The sequence below is a fragment of the Gymnodraco acuticeps genome, unplaced genomic scaffold (genome assembly GCF_902827175.1).
Source record: "Gymnodraco acuticeps unplaced genomic scaffold, fGymAcu1.1, whole genome shotgun sequence".
In the NCBI taxonomy this organism is placed as follows: Eukaryota; Metazoa; Chordata; class Actinopteri; order Perciformes; family Bathydraconidae; genus Gymnodraco; species Gymnodraco acuticeps.
The window spans coordinates 1,027,416-1,046,074 of record NW_022991375.1 but is presented as its reverse complement, the minus strand read 5'-3'; the positions used below and the strand labels follow the sequence as shown (position 1 = coordinate 1,046,074).

Below are 18,659 nucleotides of genomic sequence, written 5' to 3'. Positions count from 1 at the left end.
GTACATATACAGAATGTTTTACTTTATTTTTTTCAGTCATTTCCTGTTTACATTTAGGCAGCTTCTCTTTAGAAAGACAGTTTGACATCATTTACAAGTCACTCTGCTCAGGACCTGTTGTCCCCTCATACAAAAAGGAAACATTGGTCTCCACGTTACATATGAAAATATAATTTAAAAGCACTTGACAACAGACACGTTACAATACATTCACTGTACACAGTATATTGAAACCCCTCCCTCGTCTTCTCCCTCTGCACACAGCCTCCGCTCCTCCTATCCCACATGTGTAATACTGCAATTGGCCCCCGTGTAGAGCTGAAACTATTGCCATGGTGACGGGGGCGTCCGTGTGAAGCAGGGATGGTTTTACGAGTGTTTGACAGAGCGCCAACGGGAGACTCTCAGTCTGCGTCCATCCCAGCCACGGAAACGCTTCCCCTACGCTGAGAGGCAGGAATGAAGCTTTTCTATCGCACGCAAGCCATTATCTCAGGGTTACTATCAGGGTAGTAAGAACACAGACGCTCTTTGAAACTGATACCAAGATTTTAGAGATCTAGGTACTTATTGGTGCTTAATAACAGACTTGGATGTCTTTTTTCAGGCACACATATTTGTGCTTATTTGTTAGGTAGCACACTAGTCAAAGGCATTGTAAGTACAGTAAAGATGCATGGTAATCACTATAATAAAAACAGGATATGACGGGGAAAAAGGTGGTTAAATATTGTTTATTTAACCACCATATTCTTGTAAAATTAAGGGTAATCAATCTGGAAAAAAATCTTTCATACTATTCCAGATGTTTCCATGGCAACAAAAGCTCGGAGGACAGGAGGATGTGTGCATGTCTGAGGGACGTTTTACCCCTCAAAAGAAAAAAAGGAGACGCTCGTGCTTTGAGACTTCTGCAGATTTAAAACGTTGTGCACGATGAGGTGGGAAATGATGTCATGGATCGATGTGTGGTTGGCAACGCGGGCGGCTACACAGCGCCGCTTTTGTTTTTCTTTGAGGCAATGAATGATGAAATCTCAGTCAGGGGTGGGGGCAACAAGTTGGCCACCGCTACACTACATGAGGCCCAAAACACTGCCATTTGTCCTGCTCCACAGGAGACCAACCGGCTTGCCTGGCAACAGAAAACACAAGACGCAGAAAACACGCCAGAAGACAACAAACCACTCTCATATGCTGATGACTTGGATACTGCTGAGAAATACACGGCATACATATCACACACACATGAAGTCAATGAACTGGAATGCTCTTGTCTACAACAACAATAACAGGTTGTAGGTGGTAATCTCTTTCAATACAAAACTTTTTTTTCTTCTTCTCGTAACGACACAAAAAATGCATGCATGAAAACATTCTGTCGACGTACATCCACTCATGCGCACATTTTGGAGGCGCGTTGAAGAAGAAATTCATTGCCACACGTTTGGCGAACTCCAGGGTGAAAACTATTACAGCTGGCTCCCTCCCTCCCTCCCCCCCCTCATCAGGCACATGGTATGGTCAATGTTTGGCAGTGGCGAGCTGATGGCAACATCATGGGAACAAAACACAACAAAGATCTTGGCAACTAGAAATACAGCATGATGGCAGTCACCACTTAGTCTCTTGAACACAGCTCTGGCACTCTGAATGAGGAAACACTGGAGATATGAAATACATGGTCGGCTTTCCGAGCGAATGAAGCGTTCAGATTATGGATTGTTGGCCTGGGCCGTGCTATAATACGCTGTCCTGAATGAAACATTGATTCAGAGTAACAAACAGAAAGGGGTTTTGGCTCCTTATCTCTCGGGGTGGGGTGAGAGAAAACTCTCTGAACCTGGCGTCGGCCAGCTGTTTGACCTTTGACCTCTGAGGTGACAAAACTGGCCATCTCAGCAATTTACGAATTAAAGGAACACTTACTGATACATAGAAAGAATAAAAACACTGACAAAAATATATAAAATAAAGCTTGAAAATAAAGTGTAACCTATTTATGTATATGCTAATTCATATTTTTATATATTTGTATGTACACATACATATCTGTCTATTGTTTATATATCAATAAATCTATTTAAAGTATAACTTGACTCCGGCACTCAAACCCCCAGAAGTTACTGCGAAGGCACAGATCTGAGATCAGCTAACTCTCTGCATAAACGGAAAGGGAGTGTAACAACTACTGAACTCAGATCAGCTTTAAGAGTCAACTTCATGTTAGGGGCAGGGCTTGGTTGCACTTCCTGTTTCACATCTTCTCCAGTTTCTTTCATGTCGTTTGTTTTTGTTTCTTTTCTTTCTGTTTTTTACAGTTAGCACCTTATGTAGATCAAACAATAGAGAACAAAAGAATGTGATAGTATATACGAATGTGCAAATGTACAACAATAAAAATACTACAAAGATAATTTTTTTCAAAAATACAAGTGATAGAAAAAAAAAATGTAACATACAAACAATTATATGAAAAAAGAAAATGAAACTTAAAGCACGCACTTGACCCTTTAGTGTTGGGGATGGGTGTAAAGGGTGGGTAAGGACAGTCAGGATAGGGCTATGTTCGGGGTAGTGATGGTGAGAGCGCAGGCTCTAACCCTGAATCTTGCGCAGGATCTCGGTGGAGACGGGCGGGTGGAAATTGATGGTGTGATGTCTCAGGCCCTGCGAGGTCTTGTAGCTCTTGCCGCAGCGACACTTAAAGGGTTTCCTCACGCGGATCTGCGTGCGGTGGCCATTCTTGGCATGGTACTTAATACCATTCACATTCTGAAGAGACAGGGAAGAAAGAGATTTATTACGAAAGGGGAAGCTGGGTAATAATTGTACCAAATAGAAGCTTTAAAGCTCACTATCTGCAAGTGTACTTTTACACACTTGCAGATAGTGAGTATACTGTTTGTAGAGTTCAATATTGTATATATCATTTATTAAGTTAAGAAGTGCTGATAGGTAGATTATTTATCTTTAGATGGAACCTGGCTAGCTTTTTATCCGGTTTCCTGTCCTTATGCTAAGCTAGCTAACAAGCTGCTGGCAGTAGACTGCACTTTAGTTTTAGTAATCTAAATGTGTATATATGCTTAACAGAGTCCCTTGCTAAATTAATATAAATCAGCATGTTTACACTAGAAAACATTGGTTTCTTTTCAAATAATCATGAAATGTTTTATTTATAGGCTAGGTCATTTTATTTTGTTCATATTAAATTTGCAGTCTTGGCCGCTGTTAGTCATCCTGAAGTCCACATATGAAATGACTAATGATACTGATAAAACTGATTAGTATATAAACATTCTACAGTTACTTTCTTAAGTTAAGTTCTACTTCATATCTATATATCGTTATATAAAGCTGAACAATATCAGACTGCAACAAACCCTGGTCACAAACTGGGTCAAATTAGATTTGATTACGTGTGTGGACCCATTCAGATGGTCAGCAAATGTGACTTTATCCCATGACACTATTTTGAAAAAGTTACAAAATGAATGAGGATTTTCGTGACCAGCTGTAATAAAAGTCAACCAAAGCAAACGCAACATGATATATTTGTCACTGCTTACAAACATGTTATTCTTGATTTAAAATATGCTTTTTCCAAATGATAAATGTCCAGACATGTGATGCCAGAGACAAAAGCTTAAATGTGGGCTTTACCAGAAATAACCAGCAACAAGATTTGTTCTGCTGTCGCCGCCGGGCAGACGTTACCGCAGGATCAGGAGAAAGACCTTCAGACTCAGGGACAGTTTTATCCCACAGACTGATAAGCTCTTGAGCTCTGGGAAATTGAATAACTTACTTATCTATAGAACATCTACAGTCTAGATATTTATTCATTGACTTTTACAAAACGCTGTATTTATTATTTTTATTTTACTTTTTTTTTAATTAGCTTATTTCTGCATTTTACTTGCACCGTTGTGTTGCTTGCGCTATTTTATTTCTTCTTCTTTAATACTGTATATTGTGTGTCGTACTGTTGGAAGAGCATGGGAACTATATTGTAGCTATTAAGCATTTGACACTAAAGCTTTTAGCCGGGCCGCCTCTCAATCCTCGGTTCGGCCTTACCTTGTATCTCTTCTTGCAGCCGGGGACGGGGCAGGCGAACGGCTTCTCCTCTCCCCCGTTCATGCACATGGAGCTGAGGATGGACTCGGAGCTGATGGCGCTTTCTGTGGTCCACGACTCATCGCTGTCCGACTCCTCGTAGTCTACCTCCTCCTCATCATACTCACTGCCTGAAGGCACAATGGAGACACGCAGAACAAAAAAACGCTAGTCATCCGGGATGAAATATGGATGGGGAATGGCCAAAAATTCGTCATGCTTTGGGAATTTAGCAAACAGAAAATATATTTGTGGCTTTTTATCAATATAACTCTATATTTGGCTCATATTTCCTGCATTAGCAGCCCACATGTCGCGGAGAGCAATGTTGATACAAAAAGGCAATGGTGCACTGTGCATGTGTGTGTGTGTGATTATGTGTACACATGTGAGTCAAAATGCAAGGGCTGGCACTCAGAAAGAGATCATTAAGTGGGAGTGATCCCCATTGCTCAGCCTGGAAAAAGTGCTTTGCTAAGTGCAGAACATTTTCCACTCACACACACACACCCACATACCACATTACTGAAATGTTGAGGCACACACAAACACACACTTAAGGCCCACTGACCCCCCACCATCTCACAGGAAATGCTGCACCTCAGCATGAGGAAATGGATGGCACCCTGGCACATGTAGAAAGAGAACGTGTGTTGGTGTGTGTGTGTGTGTGTGTGCGTGCGTGCGTGCGTGCGTGCGTGCGTGCGTGCGTGCGTGCGTGCGTGCGTGCGTGCGTGCGTGTAGCCGTGCGTGCGTGTAGCCGTGCTGGTGTATAGGCCCAGACCTAACACTACGTTTGGAACCATTTGGGCTGGAATTGGACATCTGCTTCTGGGCTGTGCAACACACGGCCCCATGCGAACACACAGCGTGACAGCTGCTATGTAATTAGCAGAGTGTTGACTGGTCTGCTCACTGTAGGAGCCCCTAGTCCCAACACACAAACAACAGACACACACACAGTGGTTGGGCTTTAAGCCTCTTTCAGTTGCTATTTTAATAGAGAAATTAAGGACATGTTGAAATTAAAACATCCACAATTTATTACTCAATAATTATAGTTAGTTTAAAGTAAAACATTTGAGGTTTTCAAACATGTTCAAATATTTTATTCCACTGTGAAGGAGTTTATTTATTTCTGCGTTTACTTGACACTTGCAACGTTCTCTTGCACTATTTTATTTGTATTTCTGTTTATTCTTGCCCTTTTTTATTGTTTTATGTCCTTTGTATATTTATGTAGAATTGTTAGAGGAGCCTGGGACTCAAGCCAAACCCACACTGTAGCTAGTACATTTATGACAATAAAGTCTCTAAATCTTGAATTTTTTTATATTGAGGTGAGAGGGCTCTTGTTTTGTTTTTTTTACATATTCTGAAGTAACCAGGTATGAAATAAGCTGCCTTCCTTGCCATTTACGTGACAAATATCTTCATTTGCTCATTACTATGCTGTCTGAAGTTGATCAATGAGCTCTTGATGACTCAACCATTACGGTGTGCATTAGTCATTTTCAACACTCCACAAATACAAGCAATCCGTCTTTCTTTGTACGCACATTTCGACACACACACACCTGTCGTACCTGTAGGTGTGCTGCTGCGGAAGGAGGAGGAGGGGGTGATGGGGGGCGTGACGGGAGGCGTCAGGTTACCGCTGGTGTGGCGAGGGGGGGTGGCCGTGCTGTTCCTGGACACTCCTCCGGTGATGGACAGAGACAGTTTGGGAGCGACCTTCTTCTTCATGGTTTCCTGCTCCCGGCGTGCCGCATCTGTCATGAACCTAAAGCACGCAAAGTGGTGCAAAGGGGGTCACAAGTAAATCCCACGACAAGCTAGGGCTGCTCGATTATGGCAAAAATCATAATCTCGATTATTTGGGTCAATACGATTATCCATTTACTTTGAAAACATCAATTTATTTGAGAAAACAGTATGTTTTTAACAGTTGATTACCCTAAACTTTAAGTATAATTCAACTGAAAAACCAATTAAAAAAAAAGTTGAAGAAAAAAAAAGTAATAATAATAATACAAAAATAATCGTTTTATTTCGATTACGTTATTTTCGTAACCGTTGCAAGCCATAATCGTAATTGCGATTAAAATACGATTAATTGAGCAGCCCTACGACAAGCCAGTAAATCTGATATAATTTACCAAAAAAACCTCCCATCAAACAACTATTTTAATGTTAACTTGGTGGATATAGTGAAATGCCAAACTATACAAAAATGTATGTATAATTGTTTTAATCGATCATAAAATGTCCCTTTGATTATAATTTATTACACGAAGAATAATTCTGGTTTGTTACAAATTATTTCCAATTACAGTTATGGTACAGTTTTAAGAGTTATATTTAAGCACTTTCAAGGTACCTAAATCAAACATTGCAAAACTTCAAAAGTTTATAATGTCAAAGTGTTATTATAAATGCAATATGGAAAAATAGGGTTGACAGGATATCTTTAAAGAGAAACAAACGTAGCGACCAGATTGTTTCATTTGTAGGTATTTAATTATTTTTGTTTGTATGACTAAACATCAGATTATGTTAAAAATCACGCATTTTCTAAAGAACACATTTAAGGGTTATTCCTGCCTTAAAACCATAACAGTTAGTCATTTAGTACAGAAAGACTGATGGGGTGTTGCACAAGCAGTGAGATCAACTGACTGGGTGCAGGACTGCCAGCGGCAAGCCACATTATTTTGAGGGAAAACCAAAAGTGAGTGTACATAACATGTTGGGAATAATCCCTCATTAAACTGAAAACTCTGCTCGTACAACTACGGTAAATTAGATGGGGTGATTAAAGCTGTGGTGGATGGCTATAACAGAGATTTTGGGTGATACTCTTACCTTTGTTGTAGTCCTAAAAATAAGGTTTGTTTGTTTGAAGCCTGTCTGATCTGCTTAACGCTGATGTGTCCTGACCCAACTTACTTCAATTTAGCAAGGTTACTGAGTTCACAGATCTTAGTAATTTCCTAGATGAGTACAATGGTTTTATTACTGGAAGATACCATGATCAAAACTACAAAAAACATGTGGAATTACTTTGATAAATCATAATTACTTTTTTACATTATATTTTCTACTGGTTTGTGCTTTGTGTTATTTTTTTCTAAAACCGGGGCATTTAAGCTTTCACACATTATTGCTATTCTGTGCACTTGTGCTATGAGAGCGTAAACGTTAGACAAAGACATAATTGAGATGCTGAACGAGCGGCTCCTTTAAATATACAGTCATCACAACATTGTACTGTAAAAACAGTTAGCATTTACAACCTCACCACTTGAAAACCCCAGAAATGTCCTAGCTGTCTCTGTTTTACCTTCTTCTTCCTCAACGTTGCATCTTTGAGTGATTTAACAGGGCATTAAGTGGGACGTGACACATTGGTTCACCACATATACAAACAGGCAGAAATCTTTAAAGGCTGCCTTTGGCTTGGCCGTCTGCAGCGCAGGGATTTAGGAGTGATTGTCTTGTGTGGTTTTCTGAGCTAGTTTGTGGATGAGTCAATGCTGTGTCTATGGGAAGACATCAGTCATATGCTCTCCGCAAGCCACATGTACTGTAGTACACACACATAAAGACAATACTTTCACTGGTGGAGCAATGCTGCCCTCTATAGACGGACACCTTTGTGTGTGTGTGTGTGTGTGTGTGTGTGCGTGTGTGTGTGTGTGTGTGTGTGTTTGTGTGTGTGTACCTGTTGATGTAGCTTAGGGCCAGGTAAGTGGGCTGCTGTTGCTCCTGCTTCTCCAGGACCCGTGGATCTGTGTCTGAGAAAGAGAGAGAAGGAGATATTAAGATTAATCATTGCTCTGTGGGAAAAAATGTTTGAGGGAATTTTCTTAGTATGTAGCTGACTCATACATCCATTATTCCAGCCAGACTGGCTCATAGATTACAGGATGTTTCTCACACTGAGTTCTCTGTATCAGTCCATAATATGCGAGAGCCCGCAGATATATTTGCGGACACTTTCATAATTGGCACATTATCATGCCAAGTTCCTGGGATTTATTACCAAAGCCTTTCCAAAAGGTTGATTAATCATCTTCGGAGTGTGGAGAAATCTGTTCTGAGAGTGAACAAGCGAGTTGGACTCTGTAATGAATGTACACAGTGTATTACTCCAAACACACACACATGCTTTCTTCAGTTGACGTGCTGGGTCAGTAACACTACAGTAGGCAACTTCCACTGCCCCAGGGAAGTGGAGTTAACTTCAAAGCCCCACCTCCCACCCCCAGGAAAACAGGAGCAAGTGTGCATGAAAACACTGCGGGTGGGTGCAAGCCCGCCTTAACCTGCCATCAGGCCCTGGGGCCGATAGTTTTTGTAGGCCCCCTATTTAAACAACAAATCAAAGTCATTTATAGCCTCAGGCTCTGTGATCGCACTTCTCCACTCTGCTCTACGCGCGCCCTGGTCCTCTCCTCCAGATGAGTGACGTATCGGGCCTCCCTCATGTATCTGTCCGGTTGGCGTTGGCTCCCCTCCACGTAGCAAGTCCTCGTCGTCCTCCCATCTTCTCCAACAGATAATGTCCCTCCTGTCTGTTTTTCCTCTCCCGCTACTCCAGCGCTATCAGAACCAGTCGGCCTACTTGGCTCCGAGGCCGGCACCGCTGCCGCTCGGTACAGAACTCATCTGTCCTTCCTCCTCATCCTGGCCTACAGGTTTAAAATAACCTGTAAGCTTCGGCATGTTTTGTAATAGCTGCTTGTCTCGAAACTCCTTTTCCCTCAACAATTTCCTTTTCCGAGCGCCACTCTCAAACTTTTTCATCCGACATTTTCTCCTAAACAACCTTCATCCGTCACTCAATCACTCGCAATTTGAATAAGTCACATGTGAAACATATTCTCATTCTGATTGGCTGTTAAGTGGTGCCCACTGACTGTTTCGGAGTCGTCATTTTTGAGAAAAATCTCTGGAATCCATCGATCTGATTGATTAGCGGAGCAAATGATCAAAACACTACGGAGGGAAGATGTTTGGATTACTGGTCTGGGAGAAGCCCACGTGTGTGTGTGTGTGTGTGTGTGTGTGTGTGTGTGTGTGTGTGTGTGTGTGTGTGTGTGTGTGTGTGTGTGTGTGTGTGTGTAATTTTGAGTTTGTGTGTATTGTGTTTGTTTCCCGGGGAAAACACTCACGAGAAACACCGGCTGTTGTTGTGCCTGCTGTGACGTCAAGTTACTCCGTTCTCCGCTTGTAATTATGCCGTCACAAGCTTCAAAGTTGTTTTTATCATCTGAATTTGCTGAAACAAGTTTAATATTCTGAAAGCCAAGACTTTGTTTATTTGAAATCAGATGAAAACAAACTGTAACAGACCCTGCCGTGTTATCTATGATTACTAAACACCTTACATTCATAATTTCAGCCGGAGGGGGGGGGGGGGGGGGGCTGTGGAAGTGCAGGGTGGCGAGTGAGAGCTGTCATCTTCCCTTTACAAGCTTCAAAAATGTATTTATCGTGTGATTTTGGAAATAAAAGTTTCATATTTGGAGAGCCAAGACTTTTTTTATTTTTTATTATTGGCTCATGATAGGCCCCCGATCTCCGTAGGCCCCTGGGCTTCAGCCCCTGGGTGGGTGCATGTGTGTAGAACCAGCGCCATCAAGTGTTCAACGGGGGAACATTCAGAGGGATCCACACTATGAAAAGAGGACTTGGTTATAGCCATGGCGTGCATGGCTATGTCTGAGTGAGTGTATGTAGGCATAATTGCAGCGTTATGTGTAATGGCTAGCAGATGTATTGCAATTCAGACCCTAGAACTGGATCATCTCTGTGCAACCATTAACACCACACTCCTGGATGCTCCTTCCAACTACTAATCCCAAGTAAGTGTGTGTGTGTGTGTGTGTGTGTGTGTGTGTGTGTGTGTGTGTGTGTGTGTGTGTGTTGGCCTTCTTAGCCCTTTAGTTTTCAGGCTTTCACACCTCATAATTAAAAACGAATGCAGACTTCCCACAGTGCAGGAGAACACCAAGGAGACCAGCAAACACGAAAACAACCTAGAAAGAAAAGGCACACTGCTGGTGCGTAGACCAGAGTCTTGTAGATTTTAGTAAATTTAAAACATTTAAGAGGCTAGCTGAGGAAACTAGATAGCAGGGGAATGCATGTACAAACACACAGACACACAGGCTCACACACAAACATCTGCGGTGGTCCACACAGGTGGTCTTTGACAGTCTTTTATAGCAGAGCCTTAATAATTCTACCTGCTGCTCAGACGTGGAGACCAGAGCTCTCTGCATGCATGAACATATCTGCACACACATACAAACACTAACACACCCTGACCTACACCACTGACAAGGCTGAGTCATGATACATTACAATGAGACTTAATGGTATCTTAAAAACCCGTTAATTTGAATATTTTTGAAGCTTGACCAATTTGTTTTCTGTAATTATATATATTTATATGTGTAACAAATTATGTGTAATGTGTATCCAAAGAGGCACTCTGAGGATATTTAAAAACAATCATTTAATTAAGTAAATGTGTGTTATGTAACCAAATAGGTCAGGCTATTCATTGCACTTTTAATATGGATGAATAAAGTGGAATGTAGCCCTCAGGACAAAGAAAAAGGAAAACTGGAAGGGCACTGCCAAAGCTGTTTCTATAAGTGGAAAGTAGTTTGTGTATCTGCCCGGTGATTCGGATCTAAAATGTAATGGGTTCTTACTTAGCCCCAAATAAACCTTAGCCTAAACCTTTCAGTTTCCTGAAAATCAGGCCATTAATGTTTTCAAACCAACAAATCAAATTGAAAACATGAGCTTATTGGTGGATGTACACATTAAAACAAAACTGATTATTTCCACAGCGGAGTTTCCAACATTTTCTTTTTAAAAGTCCATATTCACAAAATGTTTCGTTTACAATTTTTGTGACAAGAGTGGAAGGAAGCTAACATCCTGTTAAGCAAATGTTTGACACAAAGGTATTAAACAACAAGTACCAGAATGAGAAATGCCAGAAATGATAATTTGGGATGTACAAGGGACTCACTTTGAGATGAGGTAAGTGTCTGGATGTGTCAGAACTTTCTCCAATTAAACAAAGATAAAACTGAGGTAATGGTTTTTGGAGCCAAGGCAGAACGTATAAAAGTTAGCGCTGAGCTTCAGCTTGCAATGTTCAAAACAACAGATAAAGCCAGAAATCTAGGTGTAGTCATGGACTCTGACCTGAGTTTCAACAGTCACATTAAAACGGTTACTAAATCAACCTAAAGAACATATCTAGGATTAAAAGACTAATGTCACAGCAGGATTTGGAAAAACTTGTCCATGCTTTTATCTTCAGTAGACTGGACTACTGCAATGGTGTCTTTACAGGTCTCACTAAAAAATCTATTAGAAAGCTGCAGCTGATTCAGAACGCCGCTGCTCGAGTCCTCACTAACACTAAGAAAGTGGATCACATCACTCCAGTTCTGAAGTCTTTACACTGGCTTCCTGTGTGTCAAAGAATAGATTTCAAAATACTGCTGCTGGTTTATAAAGCACTGAATGGTTTAGGCCCAAAATATATTTCTGACCTGCTAAATTATGAACCACCCAGATCTCTCAGGTCTTCAGGGACTGGTCAGCTTTCTGTCCCCAGAGTCAGAACTAAACATGGAGAAGCAGCGTTCAGTTATTATGCTCCAAATATCTGGAACAAACTCCCAGAAACCTGCAGGTCCGCTGCAACTCTTACTACTTTTAAATCCAGACTAAAGACTTTTCTTTTTTCCGCTGCTTTTAATTGAACTATTCACATCTTAAACTGCACTGTAACTTTTATCCATGTATTTTTTCTTTTAATGTTTATTTTATTATCTTTTCTTTTTAATGACTGATTTTAAATGCCATTTTCTTAATGTCTTTCGTTTTTTGTAAAGCACTTTGAATTGCCTTGTGTTGAAAGGTGCTATATAAATAAACTTGCCTTGCCTTGTATGTGTATGTGTGTGTAGAGAAGGGGGAGGGGGGCAGGGTGTTGGTGGAAATGGAGTTAGCCAGGTGCAGAGAGAGAGCTGCAGTAAATGTTCACCGGCTTTATGACTTCCACTCACCTAGCAGGACAGGAAGCTAACACACTGCTGATACTACGGCTAGAGCAGGAGGGGACCTACACACACACACGGTAAGCTATATGATATCAATTTCCACTGATTCAATTTGCACGTTTTACATTTAACCTAGATTGCCACAAGACTATGTTATGTGTTTTCCATCTGCATGAGTGTGTGTGTACTCATTTCAGTTCATGTATACTGCATGTCCGAGACATTTCAGTCTGGAGGGTCTATAAATATCTCCCTAATTAGCATTCCTGTCATTAAAAACAGCAACCAATCAACTACCACTCCACTCATTTCAACACAGACATCCATCTCTCACCAGCAGTACACTGCTGCCCCCTGCTGAATGCACACGGCATGTATTTGTCCACACATGCATGTGCACACGTGTATAAGTGTCTGTGTGTGTCTTCACATGTGTGTATGTGTCGAGACCAGGCCAAGAATGCATGGCTTGTTTTGCAGACTGCTAATTAAGCCACAGAGAGCATTTTAACGTGTTTCTAGAGCAGCAGGCAACCGGATGGAGGGAGAGCAGAGGAGGAGGCGGAGGAGGAGAAGGAGCAGGGGGGATATGGGTGGGGGAAAAGGCAAACCTCTCTGTAATTACACTTCTCAGAGCTTGGTGGGGCGCTCGGGCCCTGCGACTTCCGAAAGGCAATCTGTGTGACTGTGTGCATGCGGATGTATGTGTAGCGTGAAAAGAGAGGGCCTGTAGTTTCCAGTTTGGGATGCCGATCCACTAATTGCTCCGCTACACCCTGACAGGTCATTTAGGAAGTATGGTGAACACACTCTCTCACATGCACAAGCACACGCCCCTTCCCGTCTCACACCTCGGGAAGTGGGATGGGAAGCAATCTGGCAACTAGGGCTGCACTTTAAGTAGGCTGTGATCTGATTCATGTCACAATATGGGCTATGTATGGACAAACACATTTAAATAGAGCGGAAACAGTTGGTCACCTAATCAATTAGTTGAAAGGTCGTCCCACAGCGATCCCACAGCAAGAAATATATATTGTTATCTATCTGATGAAGATTTATAGTTTTAGCTTTTCAGATTGTAAGGATGTGCCGCTTTCTCTGTCATAGATCACTGTAAACGGAATATTTGGAGGGGTTTGACTGTTGGTCAGAACACAACAATACATTTTAAAGTTATCAACATCACGATGTCTTTAGGGTATTGTAGTGGCCTTTTCTATATTCTGTGAAATGTCCTGGACCCTACAAGTAATTGGTTAATCAATCATATAAACATCAGATCAACAACCAAGAATTGTTGTTAGTTGCAGGACGCCACACAGAATGTATTCTGAGAAAATAGGGCTGCCATTACAGAATATTTTTAGAATCAATTAGCAATCATTTGTTTTAATTAATCAATCATCGTTTAGTCGACACATCGTCAAAAAAAAAAGTCTGACATAGCCTTCACAACTTGACAGAGCCAAAATGTTTTATTTTGAGCAACCAAAAGTCCAAACACCCACACATATTCAGTTTTCTTTAGTATATGACAATAAAAGCTGGAAGCTTCTCAATTTGACAGGCTGGATCAAGTCAATACTTAGGTTGTTGAAAAATGCCAATCACAGTTTCCAAGTAAAAAGTGGAAGCTTCAAGTACCTTTTTTTCTGACCAAACACAAAACTTCAAATGATTGACTTTGCATGCAAGACATTGTATTATTATATAAGACAAACAAATGTTCAAATCTGATGAACCTGGAACCAGTTGAACCTTTCCTGGAAAATGTATTTAAATGATTAAAAATCAAAATGGTTGCAAATGTTTTCCTTCAATTCAATTCAATTCAAAACCTTTATTTATCCAGGTAAAATTCCATTGAGATCAATGATCTCTTTTTCAAGGGAGACCTGCAGCAGTAGGTTCCACAAGAAGACATAAAAACATAAACAACAGAACAACAAAAGGACATCAAACAGCAAAATGTACAGGGATTACAATTTACATATTTAACCACATGTACAGGTACCAACAGCATCTGATTTTGTAGCATCCAACCGAGCTTTAAAAATATGTAGTGGTACTAGCTTGGTAATTTTCCATTCTTTTTGCAGACTGTTCCATGTTAGTGGAGCTGCATCAATCAGCTCCTCTAATAATTGACTTGCCATTTCCTCTTCAAAGATCATATCACCACAAAATGATTTCACCTGAAAGTCAAATACTGCTCAGACCTACTGGCAACATCAAAGTAACTAATGCAAAGACAAACTCTGGTAATTACCATGATCCTGCTTCGCTATGCAATTATAAAATTATTCAATAAAACTAACAAAAGCAGGAAAGGGGTTTTCCTACCAGTTAATGACAGAGAGGCAAGACTACCTCACCATAGTGTGTTTGCATTTGCCCTTTTCTGTGAGCCAAGGCAGATAAAGCGATACAGCCAAACATGGCCGGTGGGCTGAGTGATACGTATGTAAAGTTACTGCAGGTTAATTATCAGCATGCTTCAGCAAAGACCGCGTTATTACAACACAATGCTGACCTGACTCCTCTTCTCAAGTCACACCTCAGCCTTTCATTACGTCTATAAAACTAAACCAAAATGAAAAAGTAAATTCTGTCTAAACAAAGCTGAGATATATGGCATTTCCCTGTGCTTGCCCCCATATTATTCCCATTTTAACCTTTTTCAAATCTCTAACCCACTTTTAATCTCTATCCACCTCCCCCCTCCCCCTCTTTGTTGAGGTAGGAGGCAGGTCTGTGCTTGTGCAGGCAGTATCACAGCACACCGCTGCACACAGGCAGCAGATGAGCCTGACATCATGCATTCCTCAGACCTTACCTAGAGTCACTGCGCAAAGCCTCCGACAACAACCCAACACCACTTTAACCCCTTTCCCCTTGCTACCGGCTGTAATCCAAACAATGCAGGTGTGTTATTTGAGGGTTGCTTCCTTTTCTCCTAGGATGAGGTCAGCACTAACGACCCACATATTACCTCATTTTCTCACGGAAAGGATCAAGATAGGCTCATCTGGTTTGTTTGCTACCTGCTATTCTGTATTCTGTCAAAGGAGGTCAAATGACATACAAGTTGAGATCATTTAGATACACAGAGGGGGAATACAAATGTGATTTATTGTGGCTATGCAGCACATAGAAGGTTCTACCACAAGAGGGCAGCACATACTACCTTAAAGACCAAGTATTTCTCGCACAGGCAATTCCTTTACCCCCACTAGAGACCTACTGATTCATTTTTACAGCTGTTAACTTCTGATAGTACATTTATGTTGTCGCCTCTAGGTAATCTGATTTATCATAAGTGCCTGCTTTTTCATAATCTGTGTGCAAACAAACCACAATCAGGGAAAACTGTTATCGACAAGGCCTCTAACAGCTTATCTGATGTCTCCCGTGAAGAAGCTTTGAGGATCAAATTGGCTTATCTTTTGATTGATTCCTGATCACTCACACCGCTGCACTAATTAAAAGGGAAGTCAAAGCTAAATGCCACTGGCCCCCTTTCTCTCCAACACTCTCACCTCAATCCCCATCCATCTGTCACACTCATCCCTGTGGTAACTGTTCAGAGAGCAGTATTGATTGGAATGAGTGTGTGTGATCTGATGACCAGCCGCAGTATAAAGCGAGCAGAGGGGGAACTCATTAATTCGAGTGATCTAATGGAAAACCGCCATTCTGCTCGGCTGGCGGTCGAGGTCAAAGGTCAAGCTAAGAGCCAGATGGGGCATCTACCGGTGTGTGGATTTGGCTGTAAGACTGAAAGGACAATATATGTTCATGCATTACCACCAGTTTATATAATGTAAATCTTGAACCAAAAAATGTTTCAATAATGTTTTCGGTTATTTTTTCCAAAAATGTAAATATCTGAAAATATACATTAGAGTAACAACAATGTATCATGTTATTAGCTAAGAAAACGCTGTCTATTCATAAGAATATCATACAAAAATATATATATTTAAACAACATTGATGATATAGATGGAATGTAAGCGGACTTAAATTACTGTTACGGTAGCTCCGGTTGTGTAATATTATTTGAATAGCTTAAAGTTGTATGCACTATAAAAAGGTATGTTTATACATGGCACTTTTGGCCAAGCCTACATGTAATTGTAAGGCAAGTTTAGTATGAAACTCAATATTAGACATATAGTAAGTAGGGGCTCCCCTGGTTCGTGGCTCTATCAACTAAAGGGTCCTTGGCCTGAAAAACATTCAAATGACTATTCACAATGTTAATCTCCACGCCTCTTTGGTTAATTAGTAAGGGATCCATGGAGCATATGGTCTATTTAGTGTGGTCCAAAACCAGATACATCGCTTCACTTTCTGCTCAGTCACAAACACACAAAACTTGACCCCTTTTCTTAAACATCAGTCCGGCCCCACATGTGATGTGACATCACATGCAGGGCGTCCACTCCTCACCACAGCTGGCTGCTCTTTGTTAGCAAGACAGCAGGTGTGCAATAACTCACCACATATACTGCCCCCAACCCCTTTGGAGACAGCCAGTTGCCATGGAGACTGGCTCAATGAAGCATCCATTCTACCCCCTCACCCGCCTGCCGAGGATGGATACACGCCACTAATAATGATTAGCCCACATCAACTTTGATACAGATTATTGAGTGTTTTTGTGGTTTACAATTCAATAGATCTTAAACTATATCCATTGCCATGATGGATTTTGGGTTAATTTAACAGAGTGGATTTTTTTAGTGTCAAACCAAAGCATGCGTCTGAACTGTGCTTCAAAGAGTGTTAAATATTTAACAAGATTGCATGATACTAATTAGACTACATTTCAATGGCTTTTCCTGTTACATAATGTCAATAGAAGAAAAAGGGTACTGACAAAAACAAGGCAATGCTAATTTACTAAAACTAAAATTTGTATTTATTGCATCTGCATCTATTTATTATTTAACCAATTCATTAAGTTTTTCTTAAGAGGCCACATTTGTCACATGCACTGATGGTAAAAAAATATAAATTCATCAATTACCAAAATATAGACACATATTACTAACTATGTTACTTGATAGCAACACGTTAAATAGCATGCATTCATATAATATTATTCAAAACTACCTTGGAGAATCCGTGGGGTTTCATTATGTTAAACTGTAGGCTAACACCTTGTGAGTATGTTTGCCAGGTGAGTTATCATAGGCTTTACCTTCAGTAGAACATCTAACACACGATGCAACAAGTCCACATGCACAAGTTTGCATGTGCAAGAAAATATAATTGATTGCATGTCTGCCACATCTTGGTTGAAAATATAATAAAGGGGCCAATGATAATTAAGTGACACCAATATTATCGGAAAGCAATGCAAAAGGTGATGCATTGATGCCTTGTTAAAAAAGCTACAGGAAGCCCAATACACAACCGCGGTGAGGAGCCCCGACTGCATCAGGCCTGAAACGTAAACACACCGACCCTGCAGCACTGTTAGCTGAGGAACCGCTGCCTGGCCGGAATGCTAGTTACACCTATGAGACGCGGCCCTCGGAGTCGAGTTACCGCTGCAAAAGGTAACTATCAAAGCAAATGCAAAATAAACCGGTCACTTATTTCACAGAGAAGCAGTACTTGTCATATGAAATAAAGTCTCTTGTTGCTGAATAACTCGCACTCCGGTGAAACTCGACGGAGAGCGAGCAGCAGGAATAGCGGAATGCAAAGCCGAGCCTATTTGCAGCTCTTCAGCTAACTAGCCTAGGATGCTAACAGCAGCTAGCAGCCTGGCTCCGTCTCCCCCCCTCCGACTCACCGATGTGATTGTCCTCGATGTGGACGATGAGCTCGGCGAGAGACTCGAACTGGAGACCGCAGCCGCCGAACCTGCAGGAATTGGAGAAGAAAGAAGCGGCGGCGATGCCCGTCATGTTTGCGCCGCTGGTGCATTCACCGGGAGGAGAGAGAGGGGGAGCCGGGGAGGTGACCGCAGGAGGAGGCAGAGTTTTCGGGTTCAGGGGAGTGGGAGAGCCGCAGAGCTTGGAGCGGCGGAGCAGACACCGGGCGGCCAGACAGGACAGCGGCGAGCGCAACTGGGAGGCAGGCGGGCCGGTGGGGGTGGGGATGTGGGGAGGAGGATGGTCGGCGGGTGGCAGGCTACGTCACGACCTGCCTACCTGTTGGAACCATGGATCAGCTCTGACTGTGATATTGTTATTAATATTGATGATAACTATCACACTAAATTAAATCAAAGTGTAATCGTAGCGTATTTGCATGCAATACATGATAATACATGTGCATGCCTTTGTTATGAACACAATCTGATTTATCAGTGTGTTTTTGCAAATACTATTGATTTAGCAGAGGCAGTTTATTTTAATTTTTTATTTTAATAACACCCTGGTTATATCTCACATCTTAATTAATTGTAAAGGCCCAA

General features: G+C 41.4%; 1 protein-coding gene across 1 annotated transcript; it reads right to left on the bottom strand.

Moving 5' to 3' along the window:
* Position 1: 1 nt before the first annotated feature.
* On the bottom strand, positions 2 to 18,343 carry LOC117563044 (juxtaposed with another zinc finger protein 1-like). Its single transcript, XM_034241178.1, has 5 exons — positions 18,033 to 18,343; positions 7,847 to 7,919; positions 5,709 to 5,905; positions 4,084 to 4,253; positions 2 to 2,775 (listed from the first exon to the last, which is right to left on the bottom strand). The coding sequence occupies exons 1-5, from the start codon at positions 18,145 to 18,147 to the stop codon at positions 2,599 to 2,601; spliced, it is 732 nt and encodes a 243-aa protein (XP_034097069.1). The 5' UTR covers positions 18,148 to 18,343; the 3' UTR covers positions 2 to 2,598.
* Between the last annotated feature and the right edge of the window lie 316 nt (positions 18,344 to 18,659).

What these genes read in the sequence shown, in the direction of transcription:
- LOC117563044 (XM_034241178.1), bottom strand. Translation starts at nt 18,147, where the DNA reads ATGACGGGCATCGCCGCCGCTTCTTTCTTCTCCAATTCCTGCAGGTTC. An exon ending in CCGCAGCAGCACACCTACAG is followed by an intron (nt 4,254 to 5,708) that starts GTACGACAGGTG and finishes TTGTGCCTTCAG; the next exon opens with GCAGTGAGTATGATGAGGAG. An exon ending in GCTGCAAGAAGAGATACAAG is followed by an intron (nt 2,776 to 4,083) that starts GTAAGGCCGAAC and finishes CTGTCTCTTCAG; the next exon opens with AATGTGAATGGTATTAAGTA.